The following is a 19,873-nucleotide window of genomic DNA, read 5'->3' on the forward strand; positions in this document are numbered from 1 at the left end:
ACCTTGCATAGCCGGTCTGATCGGTCAGACAGCATAGAGCTTTATAATCTGGTTTATTTTGGTGCGGCAAACAGGGCATCCCCAATTCTTCTTCGCTTCAATTTCCCTTAAACATGACATGCATCCTGCCATATGCCCACATGGAATACATGCTCCCTCCACTGGAGCATCCAAACAGATCACACAACAACCTGTCGTGCTACTACTGCCTGCTTTGTCTTCGCCGGTTCCTGTTTTGGACGAGCTGGATGTAGAACTATCTTTAGCTTCAGAAGTTCCAGATGCAGTCTTCACAAGCGGCATGCTTAGATCTATGGGGCTGCAATCTATAGATGGGTAGTGGATAGGGCCATCATAAAATGTATCTGCCATCATTGGAGGAGCAGAAGGAACAAATTGGGTAGAAGGTGCCCCCTGGGATGATTGAACAACTGGAGTATCAGGGTTCCGCATGTAAGGTTGCAATGCATTTGTATTCAGCTGGACCTCAGGCACAGCCCACCCGTTGCATGTATTCGGTTCATTCATTAGCACTTGACCATTCACCTTTGAAGGAGCATCAACATCCGGAGTGCCCCAGCCATTGTAAGAAGAGTTATCCGAAGAGCTGCCCCAACCATTTGTGTTGCTTGTTTGTGGATCAGATTGGATAAGAGGAGGCATGCCCTCCGCTATAGCTGTCCGTGTGGAGGCATTTATGGCCATTTCCAACTCTATATCTTCCGGGTTTGATGTAGGTGCAGCTGTTGATTGTGTTGAAGCATGTGAAATTACTTGCGGTGGACTAGGCACTAAGGTGCCTGTTGGCATTGCTGAAATGCAATCCATGACCTGTACCAGGCAACAATTTACAGATCATCGAAGCAAGTGATAAATTCGAATTCCATTACCATGCAGGTGGAAAAATAATGCAATTGTTATGATGTTAGAAATGCAAGTAAAATTCCAATGCTTCAGTAAGCTTTATAATTGACATGGTTCCCAGGATGGAATTTATGCTACACGATCATAGAAAATTACTTGAATAATTTGGATGGAATTTATTTTGACAAGTAAATACCTGGGAAATTCCTTGGCATGCACTGAAGAACCATCGTAATTGTTGTTTGTCACCTTCATATGCAGATAAAAACTTATATCGCGCTCCTGAATAAAAGGAATAATTAAATCTACAAACATAAAACTGATCTGAGAAATAATACTGCAATTAATCCACAAGATGCAGGTGTTTCTGATGGTAGGAAAACCTCCTCTCATATTAAAACAACCTCAGTTAATGTTCATTATCAGCCATCAATCTTCACTGAAAGGATCGAGTCTATCATGCTTAATAATTGATGTTCCCAAAACATCTAGTATAATTAAGTCCCAAGGACAAGCAACATCAGAGAAGTAGCTTCCGGAAAAAAAAAAATCCCTTCAAGTTAGATTGCCTGAGGTCCTAAAAGACACTACATATGGAAGGGTACAATGGACTTCATGAAGAAATTCTTCTGGATTATGTGCTACTTGGGTTACCACATGGAAAAAGAACAAAATGCAGTGGAAAAAAAGGAGAATAGTATCTTTTGGCTGATAGCACTATGCATTAGAAGCAGTAGTGTAGTATACACACAATCTTTTTCCATTTCTTTCTTCAACTTACATCCAACCAATACATAAAAAAACAAATTATGTATGATCACTACAGGGCAACTACAATGAAGACTTCACATAACATAAAAACAAACAAGAAAGGAACTTCCAATAGTTTACAAACAATTAAAAGTATGATATGCCAATATATACACCTAATAAAATTTGGAAGCATAGAATCAAAATATTGCTTACCAGTGACGACCATAGTTTACATGCAATAATACCAAAGCATGTAACCACAGACTACAGTGGGATAAATTGGAACTATCTATGCACCAAAGAATTGAGAATTCAGGTGGTATAAAACATTAATCTGACTGTAAGCACTCAATCAATTTTATAGGAAACCTTTTCCATAAGTAGTCACCAGCACATGTGAACCAGTAGAGTTCAAATAGTGAGCTGGAACAAAAGGTGACCTAAAGTATATAAGAAGTTGATGCACCCCTAAGCTTGAGAAGTTTAAACAGAAACATAAAATGAGATGTTTGCCACTACAAAACAAAAAACTAAAGTAGATAATTTGTTTTAAACAATATAAAGAACCATAGATGTAAGATATAGAATCTTTTTTCACCAGCCTGAAGCCAGACTAAGCACCGCCCTGTCACGGACAAACTTTGAAACAGGATGTTTGATGTAATGCTTATATCTGTCCGTGTCTGTTGGCATGTTCATGCCTTGTACAGTGTGTAGAGGGACAGCCGAAGGCTTATAAGTCCCATTTTAGTTGGGTTGGTGGCCTCTTTAGGCTTGAAAATAAAGGTTGTGTCATGTGGACACTTGCGAGAGCTTTTCGGTCTGTAATGGACCATTTTACCCTTTGTTGTGCCACTGTTCAGAGCTTGTAAAGTCTGTTTGTAATTTGCATTGTCTATGAAATGTTTTTCGGACATGTTTGCTTGTGGATCCCGATTGAGGCGTTCTATTTAACCCGTTCTCTCTTTTGTTGGTCCTAAGGGACGATGGGAGGCTGATTTTTGCGGACGGACGCGCAAGGGTGCCGCACGACTTAGGCAAAACCAGCTAAGTTTGTGTCATATGGTATCAGAGCGGGACAAGCACTCATAGAAACACTTGACATGCAAACGTGGGGGACCTAGCGGGGCTGCGTTGAGGGCAGTCAGCACACGCGCGACCGTTTGAGGGAAAACGGGCATGGAGATGTAGGGAAAGGAGTCGCTCAGAGGAGCGAGCATCTGAGATTGGCATTCAGAGGAATGGCCAACCCTTCGCGCAAGAGGCACCACGAGAACAGGCAAGCTTGGAAGAATTTGGAGCGCACAAAGGTTGGGATGGCTGAGTTTGAGCTACGGCTCAACGTTGACAACTATACTTGACGGTGCTCTAGGCAAGCGAGGCGCTTGGCAAGAATGAGACCATCCAAGGTGGAATGAGTTGCTCAACGACCAAAAGAGTTATGCAAAGCTCATAGAGGTGAGGGGAATTGCTAACTCGAAGAATTTGGTACTCATGCATGGGCTTGTATGTGGACGATGGAATGTTCGTGGCCATCCCAAGGCGACCGAGACTCGGCGCCATGGAGCATTGAAACTTTCTCTTCGGCATGTGAAGGATACGTCCGTAGGAGGCTGAAGTATGCAATGAGTTCAGCATATTGCTAGGCCTTGAGGGGTGCAGCAGGGGCTCTATGGACGTGGAGTCGCAATCTAGCAAGTGCGTTTGCAGGAGGCAGAACAATGCATAGTTTGTTCAGCAGATCGGAGTAGTCCAAGGGGATGGTGGTCTCCGAAATGAAGAGAGATGTTGCTCCAACGGGGTAGTTATCCAGTAGGGATAAGTCCCGGCTCTCCAGAGGGAGAATCATGTAAGACGGACTTCACATGTTGAGGAGGAGTACCTCACAAACAACAACTTCACGAAGCTCGATGGATTGAGCAAGCGGTGAGGAGTTGTCGCATGATCTCGCTCGAGAGAATGCATTGGTGGATGCATTGCGAGATCAAGTGGGGGAGCGACCTGAAGCAACTTAAATGAAGGCACACTTAGAGTCAATATGGAGATCGGACTCAAGGGAGGGCTGACCCGTGGAATGGTGGGCGCGAGGGCCACCATTGACTCAATGCAAAAATGAGGAGCGGACTCATCTTGCATGGTGCCAAAGACAAAGGGAGCTTCTGGGCACATGCACCTTATCTCGGAGGAGCATTTGATGGAGGAACTAAGGCGACTCAATTTGCGGAGGCGAAGTTGGGTTCAGAAGGCCTTAACACGGGGCAAGAGGACGCAGAGGCGGGTACTCTTGAAGAATATGCCATAGTGTTGCCATTCAAGTTGCTATGAAGGAAGCAGTGCACAGCGGAGATTGTGCTGGTAGGGGCAGAGGCCCAGGATCCAGACAATGGTGCACAAATTACAGTGAAGTCGGTGGACTTTGGGAGCTACTAGGCGACGGACTGTCCTAGAGCAGTGCTTCATCTAGGTGTGACCCAAGAGTGGGTGGATGAAGGTCGATTGTCAAAGGAGCGAACAAAATCGAAGGTGGAGGAGACCCTGCGATATATTGGCAGAGGCCACACATGGAGGGTTCACAATTCGAGTTTATTCCACAAGGATCAGAATGCAATGGAGATGTCACCAGGAGGCGACATGGTGCAGTGGATCGTGGTGGAACAGTTCGTGGCAATGCGACGCACACGACAGAGTCCCGTGAGGGATGAGATCATATGGAGGTATGATCGGGAGTTACTGGAAGCTCCACTTCGGTGAACAACACGACGGCAAGAAGGGCTATGGATTCAAGGAGTGAAGGCCATGGTATCGCAGAGGCGGGTCTTCCGGGCGTGCATCGAATTTTGCATCGGATGAAAGCCTTGGTCATCAGCATATGGGGGCTGTGTTCCACCAAGGGAAAAGTTCGAATGCAAGTACCAGTGAGTTCCATGGGAGGGACTTGATCATACAGAGGTATGATCGAAGAAGCTGGAGAGTTGGACTGCTCCAGAGCTCATATTCGCTTAAGGGAGCCCGACAAGTCAGAGGACAGGGTCGAGTAAGCGAACGTTGCTACCAAGGAAGCTAAGGAGAACAGAATCGGTGCAAACTCTACAACGTGATGGCAGAGGCCATGCATGGGAGTTGCAGTCTGTCTTTCCATCGACCAAACGGACTGCTTGGAGAACACAGTGGTGTTGAAGCAGGGGGTCGTGAAAGGGGCGATGAAGCGACGACGAGTCCAGAGGGACTTAGCTACCCAAAATCAAGCATCAGTTAGAATGGAGGTGGACTCAGAGGAGTGCCATGGAGACATCTCTACTGATTGTGAAGAAAAGGGATACAGAGGGGAGGCGACGGATAGTAGGGCCATGGGCATGGCAGCGCCATGGTACCGTAGAGGTGGGACTTTCGTGCAAGTCATTGATCCCTTGCTCTCATGGAGGGAGAGCGCTTGGTCGTGAAAGGGGCCGAGGAGGTGGAGCATGCAGAGGCAATCTCCAAGTACCGAGACAAGGCTGAAGGGCAGAGGCCAAGAAACTTCGTAAGACCGGTGTCAACAAGTTTCTCATCAAGATAGCCGTAAGTGAAGGACTTCGGGTCATGCAAGAGTGCACGACCAAGGAACGAAGCAGGCAGTACGCGGTGCTGTACCTTTGCTACTCAGTGGAGTAGGCGGCAGGGTTGATAGAGAAGACGGTACAATCCCAGAGGCGACCTCATCTATCAGAGAATTACTCCAAGTTGGGGTGAAAACTTCCCGCATTCCAGAAGTTCGATGGCATTGAGAAGGTGAATCACAGTAGCTAACTCAACGCAAGGAGTGCAAACACTTCAAGTGCTTCAGAAGTGTGAGCAAAGAGCAGGCGAAGACCAGTAACCAGCTCGATGCATGAAGTACAACCTCGAGGAGGCGGGCGAAGTCAAGTAACCTTTGCCTTCTCAACTCTTAAGAGAATGGGCGAAACCGAGTACCCCAGTTCTCTTATCTATCCAGCAGAGGAGCTCTGCACAAGTTCAAAGACCCTTCGAAGATAATGGAAGACAATAGTTGTCAAATCCTCACCGACGGTGATCAGTGCTACTGAGAGTAGATTGTCCGCTTCATTTCCCAACGAAATGCCAATCGAAAGTGGAAGTGATGCGAACCTACTTGGATGTGACAACTAACCGAAAGAAGAGTCAATGAGCAGATTTTGTGGAGGAAGGACCCAAAACTTCAGAAGTTTGCGAGGCGATGCTCGTTAAAGCTCCAACAAGCATCCACCCAGTTCAAGCAGCATGTGGAAATTTTGAGAGACTGGCGCAGTAAGGATGGTCTTTTCCTTCATTTGGTGGATCCGTAGGAATCAACGAGGATCAATACAACTCAGCCAACCCCACACCAGAGTCAGAGTCATTGGCGAGTTGAAGCAGCATGGCGGATCAAAGGTTCGACTACTCAGAAACAGCAGCGAAGAACAGCTGGGAGCCAAGAGGCGCATTGCAGCTGGAGCAGAAGATTGAAGACTCAGTAAAGGCGAAGAGTTGCAGTGTTCACAAAGGCTTCGATGAGGACGTCGAAGGGATAAGTGGGGGAGAATGTCACGGACAAACTTTGAAACAGGATGTTTGATGTAATGCTTATATCTGTCCGTGTCTGTTGGCATGTTCATGCCTTGTACAGTGTGTAGAGGGACAGCCGAAGGCTTATAAGTCCCATTTTAGTTGGGTTGGTGGCCTCTTTAGGCTTGTAAATAAAGGTCGTGTCATGTGGACACGTGCGAGAGCTTTTCGGTCTGTAATGGACCATTTTACCCTTTGTTGTGCCACTGTTCAGAGCTTGTAAAGTCTGTTTGTAATTTGCATTGTCTATGAAGTGTTTTTCGGACATGTTTGCTTGTGGATCCCGATTGAGGCGTTCTCTTTAACCCGTTCTCTCTTTTGTTGGTCCTAAGGGACGATGGGAGGCTTCGGGGAGGCTGACTTTTGCGGACGGACGCATAAGGGTGCCGCACGACTTAGGCAAAACCAGCTAAGTCCGTGTCAGCCTGGAGGGTCTCTGAACATAATTCAGTGACAAAATTTGAAAGTCATGGATTCACAAGCATGTGGAGTGGGAAATGTAAGCATTTTGGCCTCTGGAGAAGAGCCAAAAGATTACAGAGCTGAAAAGAAGTTTGATACTCTCAGAGACTACAGAAGCATTTTGAAGATAGAACACATGTTTGTTTTTTTTAAAACATAATATTTTATTTTTTTAAAAAATATTTAGGTAACAAGAGTTTGTTAAGGAAGAACTCCAAACCATGTTACACCTTGTATTTGCTTTTCTCAAGTTACTCTCTCTCATTTAACAAATTCTAGAACAATGGAGAGACATACTTGTAGCTTTATCAACAATGATAACAGCAGGATCTACTTGGTTGAATTTGGGCTCTTCAATATGAACGTTCCAGAGTTGAATAACAGTATGTGGTCTCGCAGTCTGCCAAAAAAAAAACTGAGTGAGTAGAAACCAATGACCTAACTGATTTGTTGACTACTTCAATGGAAAAAGAAAAGTATCTAGCCTTTTCCTGATAAAAGGAATAACAAACGGAACTCAGTTCAAAATTATGTAAATCTAAATGTTGTCTAGAGATTAAAGATGATTCATTTATGAGTAAACTAATACTTTGGCCAGCCCTCCTCTAAAACTGATACACTGTGCTCTTAGTCATAAATCAGCATGACTTTCACAATTGAAATTCACAATACAAAAAATATTCAAAAAGAAAACACCACACTCCAGTGGGACAAATATGAATTCTCAAGGCCAGACAAAAATAAACATTGCTCAGATCATTATATTAATCAAAGTGCAATTATGAAAAGGTAATTTGTTGCAAAAAATGCTTGAACAAGGTGCACAAAGTATCCTTGCTAAAGCATTTTCTGCATACAAACATGAGTGGTAATATTTGCCAAATGTGCAACATACATAGTCAAACTACTGGTGGCTTAATATTAATGTTCAGCAAAATATTGAAAGCAAGATAAGAAATCATCTTAGAGATGGAAATGGAGAACCCATACATGATGACGCTTCTGTGTTATACCTGCAGATCAGAATAAATAGCTAACTCAAACTTGAGGGGTCTTGTTGGATTACGAGCATCACTTGGCAAAACAACTACCCAACTGCAGAATCAATGCAATGATGATCAGCATCTTCAGAACTCTTTAAGGAAATAAAAGTTCACATAAATATATTCTCTAGGTTATACTAATCACAGATGATGTTTCTCAAGGAAAAAACTTATATAAACATAAAGAACTAATAAAAGAATATACAGACATTTTCCGTGTCAACAGTTGTCGAGCAAGTGCTTCCAAAAAGCCTGGTCCATGAACTTCACGCAGCCATCCAGCGAAAAGAGAAACCCGGTTCTGAAAACAAGCGACATCAACAAAAGAACCACATATAACTTGCAATCACACAACAAATTTAGAATCCATGAATAACAGAGACTAAAACTAAAAGTCAACAAGGATTTAGCATACCTCAATGGCCCGGACAACATTAATGTGCCCCTTTTCTCTAGCCAAATCAAGTGCAGTATGACAATCATCATTCATAATGAATGGATTTGCTGTGATATTTACGAAGTACACAAGAACCATCAACAATAGAAAATGCAAGAGGAAAAAGAATATTTTGAACAGTTGCTGACATAGATGTACCTCCATTGGAAATAAGGAGATGAACAGTTTGCTCAAGGCCCTTCTTTGCAGCATGGTGCAAGGGAGTTCCTGCATGACACCCTACAGTGGAAAAATAAAGGAATTTAAAGCTTCACATACTTTTCCATTTTCAATAATTTAATAGAAAACACACAAAAAAAGATGAAGGTACATATACCTGCTCCAAAAAATTAAAAAAAAGAAAATTATAATACACCAAATGAGACATATGCTATAAGCAGATTTTATGTCATAATTCATTTGGTTACAAACCCAGTTCTTCAATAAAGCATGCAGATTTTATTTGTGTAACAAATGCCTTGAAAAATAAAAGCCACTTGTGTAGAAATAAACAAGAATGAAAATGGTACAAAACCACAATGCCTTGCAATCAGTGTTGAGGGAGAGATTTGAAGAGAAGCAAAGAGATGATAGAAAGTTATGTTGTTTATTTGGTTACAAATTTAGGACACAAAAGGAGAGAAGTAGATTGAATCACACTCGGGCATTATGAGCATACACACACAACGACCTAAGGCACGCACATACACAAATCACTGTTTTCTAACCACAAAAAATGGAAAATTAGGGGTAGAAGAAAATTTTAATTGATCCTTCATTCCTTTCCTCTTCATCCTAAAAGGACAAGGCAAAAACAGTCTTCTCTTTTCTTTTCTTCTCTTTCTTTTCTTCTCTTTCTTTTCGATTATGAATTTCTGTATAGATTGTCAAAGAATGAGCTAAAAGCCTCTCAAAACATCTGCTTACTCAAGAAGTATCAACACATCATTAATTATAAGTAAATATTGCAGTTTGCGTACCTGATTAAGTTAACAACAATACTCATAAATAACCCAAAAAAAAAAAAAACAGAATCATCATTCAACTCTATGGATCTTGCCATCTTACACGGAGGGACAAAAACCAAGGTGACATAGCTTCCATCGGCATCAATTAGTTCGGCTCTAAGAACCTGTTAAAATAACCCTAGCTCATACTTCAAGTTGTATTAATTACGGAACCTAGTATTAATTTCGTGGCAGATTTATTTCGACATGATGCATTTTTTCTTATTTGAGGTGAACCAGATGTGACACAAAATCCTGAATATGGCCTGAATATGGCACCAGAATAAACTTCTCACCAGGCCTGTATACGTTGACATTGGCACCCATTTCAATCAGCGCCTTCGCGACAGGAAAGAGATCATGCCTCAAGCACGCAACGATCAAGGGGGTTTTCCCTTCTTTATCCATCCACTGCAAACAAACACCAAGAAGCCAATCCAAGAAAACATAACTTCCAAAATTCTTTCGCAGCATTCGCTTACAGTTCGACGCAATTGGAATTCCAACATATCGTAATTGACCGAACACATTCGACGTGTAATTGTGTGACTTACTTCAAGTCCGGCGCCTTGGCTGCGAAGGGCTCTAATCCCCTCGATGTTGCCATAGTTGACCTGCTGATAGAGCAATTCCTCCTTGGATTGTTGCGCTCCCATGGAGAAGACCTTCCTCCAGAAATCAAAACCCTAGTTAAACAACATAAATCGAACGAAGAGATTGAGCCTCTCCAAAAAGGGCTCTCAGAACAACAGGAAAGCCAATCCGGCACCAGAAAAAGGGATCTCCTTTCCCCAAAAAAGATCGATGAAACGCCGAAAGATGCGACCTTTAATGGAGAATGAGAGGAATCGATGGAGGAAATCAGGAACGAAGGAGCGAAGACGCTCAGGAAGAACTCGGGCTTGATGGCACAAATTTTGTTCTAGAAGATTATTTGCTTTTGGGTATTAAATAAACATACGAATGTAAATAATTATCTATATAGATAATTAAATTATACTGCAAATGAAAATTAGCAAAAAAATATCAATTAGGAACACTGCAAGTTTTTTGACATCAATCAGAAGAATGTATCACATTATTTTCCATTGCATGGAGTATTATATTCGGAATGATTTATACAGTTGATTTTGTTTTGGAATAATGTCTTATAAATTTCTTGTATATGTAAAATGAATTAAATGTGTTAGAGATTGATATCACTACCATTCTAAGATTAAATCATCTCAACTCAATAATAACATGTGATTTTTATTTAATTTATTTTATTTTTTCATCTATCACACCACGAGATAGATAAATTGTTTTGAGTAAATTATCTCAACTCAATAATAACATGTGATTCCTATTTAATTTAATTTCTTTTTTCATGTATCACATCACGAGATAGATAAATTATTTTAATAAAAAACTTTTATTTTTGAAAAATTCTTATAACCTTCCTTTTAAAGATTCTTATGTAACGTACTTTTCTTTGATGATTTTCTCTTTACTTCCGTCACATCGATCGTCGCTTTTGTCTTTAGTGATCTCAACGATCGACTCCCCCACCTTTCGCTCACCACCTTCATCTATTACCGTTGATGGCGACCCATGCTCTCTCGCCCTCACTATCATCGCTTACAACTGTTTATGTTGTTGTCGTAACCCTTCCCCCCCCCCTCCACAATGTTGATTATAGGTGGGGTGCGAGAGTTGCCATTGCTTTTACCCTTGGCTTGGGGGGGGGGGGGGGGGGGGAGGAGGTGGATGAGGTGTAAGGGTTACGTGCAAGGAAGGAGGAAGCATGAGGGTTGCCACGGTCTTCACCCTTAGATGTCTTTTTCGTCATCCAAGCCACTCCTTTGCCCGTCGTCACCTTGACAAAGGGAGCTAGTGTGGGTTGAAAGTGACGGCTACGAGTCGAAGGTAGAGACAGTATCATCGTCTAAAAGAAAAGCTCTATAGGAATTTTGTTTAAAATAAGATGTTAACTAAAAATAATAAAAAATAAGAGTCTTTTTTAAAACTTTGCCCTTATGGATAGCTTAAAAAAAAATCTTAAAATTTGATCGTATTAGTTTAAAAAATAGAAAGAAATTTTCATCACATTAAATCACATACAAAACACTCATATATGCACTCGGACCCGAATGTATTAACTATTAGGATATATGTTTGGACAACATATTAATGTCTTAGTTATTAGGATATCTGTTGAGACAACATATTAATGTTGTTTGATTTCTACGATGCCTCCTCCATCACACAAATTGATTTGGAAGAGGACTTGTTCATGTGCATAAAGGTCAACATTCTTGAATCCCATCTTCTAGTTATAGTTTGGAAGGTGGAAAACATGTCGTAGTGATAAGTTGTGTTAGATTTTGTTTACATCTATGAATAAACGTAGATACTCCCATTAATTATATATTAATTATAAAAATTTTAAATCACTATCTTGAACACATAGAAAGTATTACATCACTAATAACTTAACCAAGTAGACCAAAGCATCATATACCTTGATCTATGATTTGTCTTACCGATTAATTGTCGATACGATATTATGTATCAAACCATATTAACGTATCGATATGATACGATGGGATATATTTATAAATCAGTATGTTGCATTCGTATCGATCCCTTGTGGGATTATGTATCGACCATATCGAATAGTATGTCATACTACGACGTACCTATATCTTATCAAATTTTATGTTAATCTATATCAACCAAAGTTAGAACGACGTACCTATTAACATGCTTTTCACTATATACCAATAAAAAAACATATATTTATAATTAAACATAGAATATAAAAGTGAAAATGTTAAGAAAACAAGATTGATTGGAATTATTATAACAAAAAAAAGTGAAAATGTCAAGAAAACAAGATTGATTGGAATTATTATAACATAAATACAAAATTAAAACTAAGAATCTTATACGTAGTTTCTCGACGTAAAATTCTCAATCCACAGATATACCGACTTAGCATTTGGATTAAAAAGAATAACTTAATCAATATGTATTATATTTTAAGCCAATATTGTTATATAATGTGTATTATCATATCGAATATGATTAGCATTTTAGACAAATAATTTCCTTTTTTGCCATTTATTTTTTGGTATCTATGCGATTATATTTACGTATTCAGTACATACAAATTTGATGCTTAAGGTTGAATTGCTTCGATACTAATATAATTATATTATATTAATAAACCTAATTCATTTTTTCCTATTGTACTTCACTACATTCTATATCTACATTAGTAGTTTAGAAAAACAAATATGAGAGTTTTATACCAAAAAAATATTTTTTTATTTGTTTTAGTTTTACTAATATTTTTTATTTATTTTAAAACTATTTAACAAAAGTATTTCACCACTTACAATTTTGGAATACATGATTAAAAACTCATGAGGACTTCAAATATTCGATAGATTATACCTTTATGTAAGATTAATAGTAGGAAAGAGGAGATAATTCAATAACCCATTGGATTGTAAAAGTAAAGCCATGTGTTCTAAATGTATTTTTAATATTTAGTTAATATTTCCTAGTCTGTGATCTTTGTGAATGAAGGTTAAGAGTTGTATTGCTATCTTATACAAATGATTAGTGCTACAAATAGGTTGTTTGTCAAGCATTATCCACGGCATAATAGATAGAAATAAGATCGAATTGTATGAAATATATTGCTTGATTCTTTGAATCAAGTAAACAGTATACAAATCTTGAAATGTCTCCATGGATACATATCATTAGTAATATCTTCAAATGACTCATAAAACTCCCTCCTATAGCTTAGCAATCCGAAAGCCACATGTCGATGTCTTGTGCTATTTTTTGTCTCACTTCACTTACTGCTTGACGACACACATCACCTAAACGAATGTAGTGCATATGAGAGCATGTAATTTGGCTATACATATCGATAAGATACAAAAATTGAAATTTGCCACATTGATATTATAATTTTTTCCATATTGCGAAGAATAATTATAATCATTTTTGTGAATACCAATCAAATATAAATATTATCGAGAAGTCATGCATTGATGATTTAGTTGGTTTCAACATATGATCGATCAAACGAGAGGAACTTAGCTATACCTTTGGTATCCTCGGGTGCATAAGGACATCCCAAAACATCGATACCGTGTGCACATCCATTGCACTCGACCATGTAGGAAGGCACTAAAAAAGATTAACGAGCCATTTATAATTAGCATGAAGAATAGTAAAATGTAATACGTATGACTATCGGAGTTATACAAATCAATAATTCATTCGTATAACAAAGTTATAGATATTATTAGTATCTAAATAATCAAATTCATTCTAGAGCTATAAATATCTATGGAAATGAATCTGAACTATTAACGATCGAGATAATGAATGCTTGGTAGCCACTCTTACAGTCTTTGGATGATGTTTGCTTAGATATATGGCGGCATGGATCTTGGGAGCCATTGGTGAAGATTACTCTTGAACCTACATATTCAAAAAAATTAAATATGAATAAGATCAATCACATATCGATTTTCTTGTTTACGAATCTAAACATGTTCTTTAGTTTAGATATAACTCATATATATATATATATATATATATATACATACATACACACACATACACAAAACAAAACGAGCATACCTGCAAATTTTCTTCCTCCATAATAAGTGTTGGCCATGTCTGAATCAGGATAAACCCCTTCCCCAAATATGTCTTTGCAGAAGTCTAAATTGTATCTATAGTAATCAAAAGAATATTTTAAGAACTAACAAAATCTAATCATAAATAGATACATATTCTACCTATGTCATATCTAACATTTATAATCTATTAAATATTTTCAGTTCAAATTGACAGAAACTATGCTTATATTCTTAAGAGAGATGTAATGCGTTGCTTTAGGTAATGGCCCTTCTATCAAGATCAAAATTATAAGAATCATAATAATATGTTACATTATCTACTCTCCAATTGTTTCCTGGAAAAAAAATACATGAATGGCCAATTCAAATAGTAATATTAATGCCCCCACAAGTTGTCATAGATCCTTAGTTCCTCTAAAAATCTAGTTGAGCATTTAACTTAATTATCTTCATAAGCATTAATTCATAAATTTTGTTATTTTTTGTATTATTTCTAGAATTTTATGTTTAGCTCAAAGTACCTTTTCTAACTTTTCATTTTATAAATTTGGTCAACTAAGCATATCCTCATCCTAAATAAGTCCCCCAATTGTTTTTTTTATAACTTTTATAGCATTTTTATGATACTATGCTAGTGCATAATTCCACTTCTATACCTCAAAAAATTATGAGAACATGTCTTAGCTATTCAAAGTAACTTTCGCATCAAATTACTCGATATCGGTTAAGTTCTTCTAGCTCTTCTAGCTTGCTATACAATCCGGAATAACTGCAAGACCAAATCGATCCAAAGTCCTTTATGTCGCACACATTATATCTTATTAACAATTACCATTGGCAATTTTGTACTGATAATTTACTTTCCTTCATATGAACCGATGTGAACAACGCTAGGATATTATAGATTGGTAGAAGCTTAATATTTTCATATGTTATTCTTAGAAAAAGTTCTTCAAAGTGTGTTTGATTGATTAGTTTATATTTGTAAAACTAAATTATTCTAGCATAGGATGAAATGAGAATTTTCGAATATCGCGGCTAAATTGTTGGATGAAATAGTACCTTTCATCAAGCTTTGTTGAACGAATAGAATCATTCTGTGGTGCCACCAGGAAATATCCCATCTCAGAACATATGTAGAACCACCATAATCGATAAGCTTTTAGAAGGAGAAAAGAAAAATGCTATCAATGCTTGGAATATGAAAGCACAACTTCAAACCTTATATGAGGTTAAAAGATCAAAGAAAACAGTACCACTATTTCCACTAGTTGGATCCTTCAAATATAAACGATCATAATATTCAAGTGTGACACCAAATATTCCTTGGTTAGCTACATTCTTCACATAGTCTGCATATGCTTCCTGCAATCACCAAATTTAGATTGTCATATTCTTCATTCGCGATCGATTATTATATTATCAAAACATGTCATAGAAGAACTGCATAAATGAAATCCAACCATGCCCCAATGATCCGATCCATCAAATGCATAAGAGGAATAGAGGAGAGCATACCAATATATTGGAGCCATTCTTTTTGGCATTAACAAGAAGATCACATACAAAGTCATGAAAGCCGTATTGTAGCTGAAAGGTTCGAGAAGAATTAGAAATAAAATTCTGAAAAGAACTCGATTGTATTCAAATGATTTGCTTACCGACAGGGCTGCAGCATCGGCAACTAGGAATCGAAAGTCATCGTCGTTGTCGATCTATATCGGATAAATAATTTCAAATGACTAAGATAGTCTTCGTATCGGCATAATATATTCATGATAATAGTTATTTGGAAACATGAAAAGTAGAAAAAGATGAGGTTCCCTACTCAAAATCAAAAACATAAATATTAATTATGTAATTTTTACTTAACTATGCAATGCCTCACTGATTACGAGGAACTGATCATTCAATAACTTTTAATTGAATGATGATCTAGAGATGTTTGATTTAACAAAACAAAAAGGGGGCCAAATACAAGTATAAAATGTATATACCATTATTATAATAATCTTTCATCAGTTTTGAGCAAAAATGCAGAAGAAAGATACCAATGAAGTGTTACCTTAGATGCACCAAACAATTCTTTGATTGATTGCCTATCAGAGTTAAGCTGTTCATCAACAAGATGAGTGATTTCTTGAAGCACAGTCTTGCATTCAGGTCCAGCTGTAGTTCCAATCTGCAAAAAAGACAACAATGAAGAGAAGATATGAGCAGCCAAAATGGGACCATCTAAGAGTCTCCACCCCAATGAATACTAAGTATTCATTTTCTTCAGTATGGAACTACTTAATGGTCAGGTTAGCTTAGCAATTTGTTTCTTTGGTCCAGCTAAGATAAAGCTACTTAATGTTTTGATTGGTGAAACCATTCAATTTATTCTCTCCCAAAATAATGCTATCCTTGCAAATACTCTCTCTCTCTCTCTCTCTCTCTCTCTCTCTCTCGCTCTCTCTCTCTCTCCATATTTTCACCATTAGTGAAGTATAAAACTCATGAATTTTTTATATGATAGGTTTCTATGGAGCATTTCATTATATATGGCAACATAAAACATGATATCCAACATTGCAAAAGGTAGCAAATGCTTATGCACCTGTTGGTCATATTCTGTGAAATTGTAGATTGCTATAAGAGCAGCTGAGCTTGCATAAGCCCCACAAGTTAGATGAGGGAACTTCAAGCGAAAATAAGCTGCAAGTCCTCCAGAATATGAACCTCCAATTACGAACCATCGATTTTCGGTTTCCGAAACATTATATTTTGCATTCAACAATTCCTGTAGAAAAGAAGAGTTAGCTATATGGAATAGTTATAGAGATTTATAGATCAATAGGAAGTGAAAGTGGGGATAACAAAACTTTAAATGAAAGAAATTATTAATTGACCAACTTATCATTTGTCCTCAAACTATAATATTCTATTAATCCATTTTATATCATCAGAAGATGATCTCAGCCATTAAAGAAAGCCTTACAAAGCAAATGCTAGGGATTGTGATTCTTGATGCAATAAGCATCTTGACTAAATTGGTTGTCTAGTTAATTACATGAATGATCTTATGCTTACATCGAGAAAGACATAATTTTCTCCCTGAACTCATCATTGTTAAATACAAATCGATACAAAAGATCGGTAAAGTCATATCTCTAACACTAAAAATATCGTAAAAAGGACACATAAGAGTATTCGATGAATGAGATTTATTTTTTTTGTTGGTCTAACAAATTAAATCTATGTTGTATTTTGAACTCTTGAAAGAACTTCATAATATGTGATTGAACAATCCAATTAAAGCTTACATTTAGTCATGATTATAAAGGAAAATGATTTAGTACATTTACTGTTTATATACAATCATGTGAGTTAAGATTTTTTCTTGACTCAATAAGGCTCACATCCTCTATTATATGTCTTGGTTTGAAATAAGGTCTTATGCCTAACACACATTGTTTTGCATCGCATAGTGGACACTTAAGAAAACTTCATCAATTAAATTTAAACCATGAAACTTATGATTCAACACATACACGACATAATATCCGAGAGAATCGAATGCGTAGTAAATGAGCCATACGAATGAAACAAAAAAATATTGAGGGATCACATTAATCATGAAAGAATGTGAAATTTTTACCTGGTAATATTGGCGAAAAACAGCCAAATCAAATATAGCTTGTTTTGAGGACAAATATTTTAGATTTTCTGTTGTCAATTCCTTGTAAGGAGTACTCTTCCCATAATACCGATGCTCGATAGAAACTATGGCAGCACCAAACTTCTCCGCTAGCTCCTACATGTTGTTACAAAATTAGAGAAACAACAACGATAGTCGACGCCAAGTCATTTGATCGAAAGCATAGACCTTTACACAAGATCGGTACAAAATTTTAGCTTCTACATATCACAAATTTCATTCATGTTTTCACCTTCTATAGTTAACACTATTGCAAAGATCAAACTTTTCTTTCATACTACACTCTTCATTCTTTCAGTTTAGACACTAACATACAATAGTTATTTAGACAATCTAATGGCAAACACACAATAACAAGATCATAAGTTCCAATTATATCATGATTACTCATACTAGATTTTCAAGAAACCAAATATTTGTTCCAAAATGCAAAAAGAATGTGGAATGTCTATCCACTTACATGAAAATACAACCGAAAAGTATAAATTATCATCACAGAAGTATTGCGAAAGTTCAAATGACTTTGCAAATACTAAAAATAATTAAAAATTGATTTAACATGAATCAAATTCATCGTTTGATATATGACAACTTCAATTGTTAAGGAAATTAATTTATTATCCCACTGCAAAATTTTGAAGTAAGGTTGTGATACAATTTCTTTTCATGATTGAAAGAAAGACTCTACTTACAGTATAAAAACTTTTGCCAATCCCAATCTGTTCAGATTCACCACCAACAAGTAGGAAGATTGGTCCCTCTGGAGGCTTATAGTAACCAAGATATTCAAAATATCTTTGCTTGAATGTAGAATGATCCTGCATTGGAGAAATGTCCAAACACTTTTTTGAGCAAAAGCCAATCCAAAAATGCATGAATAACAAACACAGATGTTGAAGAAAAAGATCAGAAAGACATGTGAACAACAATACTTAGAATAAGCATTAAATAGAGATCTTCTTGTGAATGCTAATACTCCCTATAACAATGCTTTATGAAACCCAAGATCTTTTGTGAGATACCAAACCCGATTTGTGTAAGTCGGTCGAATGTTGTCTACTTTAATCTATACTTGAATCTGATTTCTACCCATGTTTAGTTCAAATTTAAGTTTTAGTCATTTTTATTTTTAAGTTTTTCTAAACTTGTTTTCATGAATTTTAATTAAAGTTTACGCATTCTAATTCCGCTTTCGGTAAATGTTTAGGCCTCTGAAGAATATAAATATACTAAATTCAAATTTCCTCTGTAAAGTAGGAAATAGCTTAGCAAAGATCGATCGATTATCGAAATTGAGTTCGAGGTGGAGAAGAAGATAAGGGTAGAACATTGTCTATAAATGAGGCAGCAATTTCATAGAAATGTATGTTGAATAAAAATGGATGAGATTCTATTAGTTTTTATGATTCATCATTAGCCCCATTCTCCTCTCTCTCTCTCTCTCTCTCCTTTTGGCATTATCACTTCTCACTTCTTCTTTCTTCTCTACCTCTATTATTAGCACAATTAGCACAATTTGACCATATTTCTTTCTTTTGTTAGTGTTATCGAGTTGAAACAATCTAGGATCTATATTTGACTTTGTGAAAGACGATGTTGCAACAAGACCTTTGCTATTGTTCACTTCTTATGACAACAAATATCATTCACTTTGCACAATATAATAGCCTATGATTTAAATATCCACAATAGTTTATGTAAAGATTATCCTTATCAATAGTTCCATAGGTTTCGGTTCACACCGACATATTTGATTGACTAATACCTTGTTTCTTGTTGATTAGCAAAATAGTCATCCTCTTCGGCATAGGAAGAAATTATAGGTATCTTCCCATGTATCAAAATAAGAAGGTTAAGTCGATATCTATATAGCCTTAATCTTTTGCTTTCTATTGCATATGATCAATATAATTATCGATATAACTATTTTTTTAGCAAATACATCATGATTAAAATAATAAATTATTCCGAACGAGCTTAACTTTCATCCCAAACTTTATATAAAAAACTTCTCAAGTAATAGTGGAGAACAAAGGAAAAGCAAAAAAATATAAAAGAAGAAAAGAAAAAGGAAACGATAAAGAAACAAAGAAAGGACTTAACCGTGGGGGAGAAATGATCTAAATTCTGATCAAACCAATTCTCCTTCTCGGTGAGCATGTTGCTATCATACAATTTGCGAGAGCGAAAACCATGCGTCTCTACCATGGAGGCATTGAAAAAGAGTAGAAGAAGAAAAGAGAAGGAGAAGGCCTTGAGGTTCATCATAATTGGAGGAAGAAGAGAAGAGGAAGAAGAAAAGAGATCTTGCTCCCAAGATCTCTTTCTTCTTGGGAGGTTAATCTTTCGTTCTTAGGTGTTGCACATTTATACTG

At 37.2% G+C, this 19,873-nt stretch overlaps 2 protein-coding genes across 3 annotated transcripts in view; both read right to left on the bottom strand.

The window, feature by feature from the left end:
* Window positions 1-10,075, bottom strand: part of LOC135638685 (probable E3 ubiquitin-protein ligase XBOS34) — a 10,382-nt gene extending 307 nt beyond the window's left edge. The window contains exons 1-10 of one of the 2 annotated variants that reach the window (XM_065151957.1): window positions 9,916-10,072; window positions 9,701-9,811; window positions 9,443-9,557; window positions 8,299-8,379; window positions 8,119-8,207; window positions 7,913-8,004; window positions 7,674-7,755; window positions 6,958-7,060; window positions 1,061-1,146; window positions 1-831 (exon numbers count right to left, since the gene is read on the bottom strand). The exon at window positions 1-831 is cut by the window's left edge and continues 307 nt beyond it. In XM_065151957.1, the coding sequence (XP_065008029.1) occupies window positions 25-831; window positions 1,061-1,146; window positions 6,958-7,060; window positions 7,674-7,755; window positions 7,913-8,004; window positions 8,119-8,207; window positions 8,299-8,379; window positions 9,443-9,557; window positions 9,701-9,802 (1,557 nt within the window). In that variant the 5' untranslated portion in view covers window positions 9,803-9,811; window positions 9,916-10,072 and the 3' untranslated portion in view covers window positions 1-24. Of the gene's footprint in view, window positions 832-1,060; window positions 1,147-6,957; window positions 7,061-7,673; window positions 7,756-7,912; window positions 8,005-8,118; window positions 8,208-8,298; window positions 8,380-9,442; window positions 9,558-9,700 lie in introns of both variants that reach the window. The other variant, XM_065151955.1, reaches the window with a different exon arrangement.
* Window positions 10,076-12,889: 2,814 nt separating this feature from the next.
* LOC135638011 (probable serine protease EDA2) lies at window positions 12,890-19,836 on the bottom strand. Its single transcript, XM_065150935.1, has 13 exons — window positions 19,602-19,836; window positions 18,191-18,316; window positions 17,439-17,594; window positions 16,398-16,580; window positions 15,864-15,980; window positions 15,460-15,513; window positions 15,317-15,388; window positions 15,055-15,163; window positions 14,861-14,957; window positions 13,797-13,891; window positions 13,560-13,634; window positions 13,254-13,337; window positions 12,890-13,024 (listed from the first exon to the last, which is right to left on the bottom strand). Exons 1-13 carry the CDS (start codon window positions 19,764-19,766, stop codon window positions 12,945-12,947), a joined length of 1,413 nt encoding a protein of 470 aa, XP_065007007.1. The 5' UTR covers window positions 19,767-19,836; the 3' UTR covers window positions 12,890-12,944.
* Between the last annotated feature and the right edge of the window lie 37 nt (window positions 19,837-19,873).

Source organism: Musa acuminata, chromosome BXJ3-5 (assembly GCF_036884655.1).
Source record: "Musa acuminata AAA Group cultivar baxijiao chromosome BXJ3-5, Cavendish_Baxijiao_AAA, whole genome shotgun sequence".
NCBI lineage: Eukaryota > Viridiplantae > Streptophyta > Magnoliopsida > Zingiberales > Musaceae > Musa > Musa acuminata.